The 2500-nt window shown below is 35.1% G+C and overlaps 1 protein-coding gene across 1 annotated transcript in view; it reads left to right on the top strand.

Annotated features, from left to right (window-relative positions):
* LOC113803727 (prolow-density lipoprotein receptor-related protein 1) overlaps positions 1 to 2500 on the top strand; it is an 18635-nt gene that overhangs the window by 15105 nt on the left and 1030 nt on the right. The window contains exons 10-11 of the mRNA XM_070126281.1: positions 1143 to 1237; positions 2001 to 2500. The exon at positions 2001 to 2500 is cut by the window's right edge and continues 1030 nt beyond it. Of these exons, the coding sequence (XP_069982382.1) occupies positions 1143 to 1237; positions 2001 to 2026 (121 nt within the window). The 3' untranslated portion in view covers positions 2027 to 2500. The remainder of the gene's footprint in view (positions 1 to 1142; positions 1238 to 2000) is intronic.

Below are 2500 nucleotides of genomic sequence, written 5' to 3'. Positions count from 1 at the left end.
ATTCATATTAGTATGAATGATGACAATTATTTTGTTCCCGCGAAATTCTTTATGATTGCTTTTTCTCTCTGTTTCTCTATCTCTTCTCTTGTCCTATTTCATTCTTTCGTTCTCTCGACCTTCTTTTCTTTTTCTGTTTATCTGAATATTAGCCTTATTGTGTAGTATCTTTTATATACACACATTAATTAGACTTTTTCTATCTCCGTTTATCTAAGATAACCAACAATAGAAATGAAAAAAAACATTCTTATGAACATTGATTATACGGACTTGCTAATACACTGAAATAGATTCACATCTACCAGTAGCGATGCATATCTACCGTATAGATAGACAGATAAGTGTATATATATCTGATAGATACACAGATATACATTTATTTCCGTACATTCGCATGTCTGTATATCCGAAAATCATTGGATCGGTATTCGCACATTTTTAACAAACCGTCCGATAGATTCAACTACAATCACAAAGTCTCAGAGATCAATATTCACCATTAATCAATAAATCTAATAATAACGCAATACGCCACAATTCCTCCTCATTCAATACAATTACCAGTAAAAATAAATGAATAAATAGATAAAAAACAATAATAGTCTTCATTCCCCCAGTAAAAATAGATAAATAAATGAATAATTAACAGTAATAGTCTTTATTCCTCCAGTAAAAGTAGATAGACAAATTAAAAAAAAAGTCTTCATTCCCCCAGTAAAAATAGGGAGATAAATAAATAAATAAATGAATAACAATAATGGTCTTCATTCCCCCAGCAAAAAAAAAATAGATAAATAAATAAGTAAAAAAACAAAATAGTCTTCATTCCCCCAGTAAAAATAGATAAACAAATAAATAAAAAAAACAATAATAGTCTTCATTCCCCCAGTAAAAATAGATAAATAAATAAATAAATGAACAAAATAATCTTCATTCCCCAGTAAAAATAAACAAATAAATAAATAAATAAATAAAAAACAATAATAGTCCCTATTCCCCCAGTAAAATAGATAAACAAATAGATAAATTAAAATCAAAATAATTTCATTCCCCCAGTAAAGATAGATAAATAAATAAATAAATAAAAAACAATAATAGTCTTCAATCCCCCTCATCCCCTCATTCCCTCGATCCTCCAGGTGTGGCAATGGGAGGTGCAGATCGACCGCCATTCTCTGCTCCGGCTCCGACGGCTGTGGAGATAACAGCGACGAGGAAAATTGCTCGGTTTGCAGTGAGTATAACCCTTGTGTGTAATGGTTGATGGTTGATGCTCTGGATCAATGAATGTGCTAGATGTTAAAGGTCGTATGGTAAATATGGTAAGTTATTGTGGCGAAGGGAGTCTAGTTAATGGTCATTGCTAGTTAATGGTCATTGCTTTGGATAAATGAATGTGCTGGACATCAAAGGTATGTAAATATGGTAAGTTATTGTGGCGAAGGGAGTCTAGTTAATGGTCATTGCTTTAGATAAATGAATGTGATAGACGTCAAAGGTATTTAAATATGGTAAGTTATTGTGGGGAAGGAAGCCTAGTTAATGGTCATTTAGATAAATGATTGTGCTAGACATCAAAGGTCGTATGATAAAAATAGTATGTTATTGAGGCGAAGGGATTCTAAGAGAGTTCTTTATTAGGATAAAAATTCTTTGTTTTTTATGGTTTTATGGTATTTTAAGATAGTATGGTAGTGAAAGGGGATGGAATGAGTTAATGGAGTGGGATGGGGATTTATAGAAGGGGAAGAGTTAAGGATATAAGGTGGAACGTTGTGCGCATGTTGGAGGGTTGTGAGACTGACCAATGGGGGGGGGGGGATGGCGTATTACGCTTGTGAAATGACGTTATTTTTTCGCTGTACTGCATTCCGGTGGGTTGTCGATTTTGGTGAGATTTTTCTTTACGTTTCTCTCTTTCTATTTCTTTTTTCTATTATTCTTTTTGGGTAATCATTATCACTTGATTCCATGGATTTATTTTTCTCTCTTTCCAGGTTGCACGAGACCGACAATAGCGTAGCAGTGACAAGCAGAAGAGAAAACGCAAGCCCCTCCCACCCCACCCCCCACCCTCCTTCCTCCCCCCCCCCACCAAGCTCGACCTTCGATACACCGACGCAGCTCTGAAGTCGATCCATTTCACCGTTGTATGATTACTTATCCTTTTTTGCATATACGCATTTTAAGGGGGATTTATATGGGAAAAATGGCTGGAGTGTAAGACAGCTTTTGGGGAAGGGAGATAACACAGGGGCGGTCGTTGTATCCCAGGTGGTAGTTAGGCATGTACGGGCTTAACAGTGCCGTTGGTTGTTGCTGTAAAGTGGGTATTTAGCCGGGAGGTCAGTAACTAAAATGTTTTTTAAGAGCTTGGTTAAGACGCTCTGAATTTTAGGATTCTTAGATCCCAATGATAAGAATCAGTGATATATTTTTATGACACGATTCGATATATGACAGAAGCCACAGATGTATAATTTCTTTTATTAGAGAT

This window comes from Penaeus vannamei, chromosome 10 (genome assembly GCF_042767895.1).
Source record: "Penaeus vannamei isolate JL-2024 chromosome 10, ASM4276789v1, whole genome shotgun sequence".
Taxonomy (NCBI): Eukaryota; Metazoa; Arthropoda; class Malacostraca; order Decapoda; family Penaeidae; genus Penaeus; species Penaeus vannamei.
This window is presented reverse-complemented; position numbering and strand designations above follow the sequence as displayed.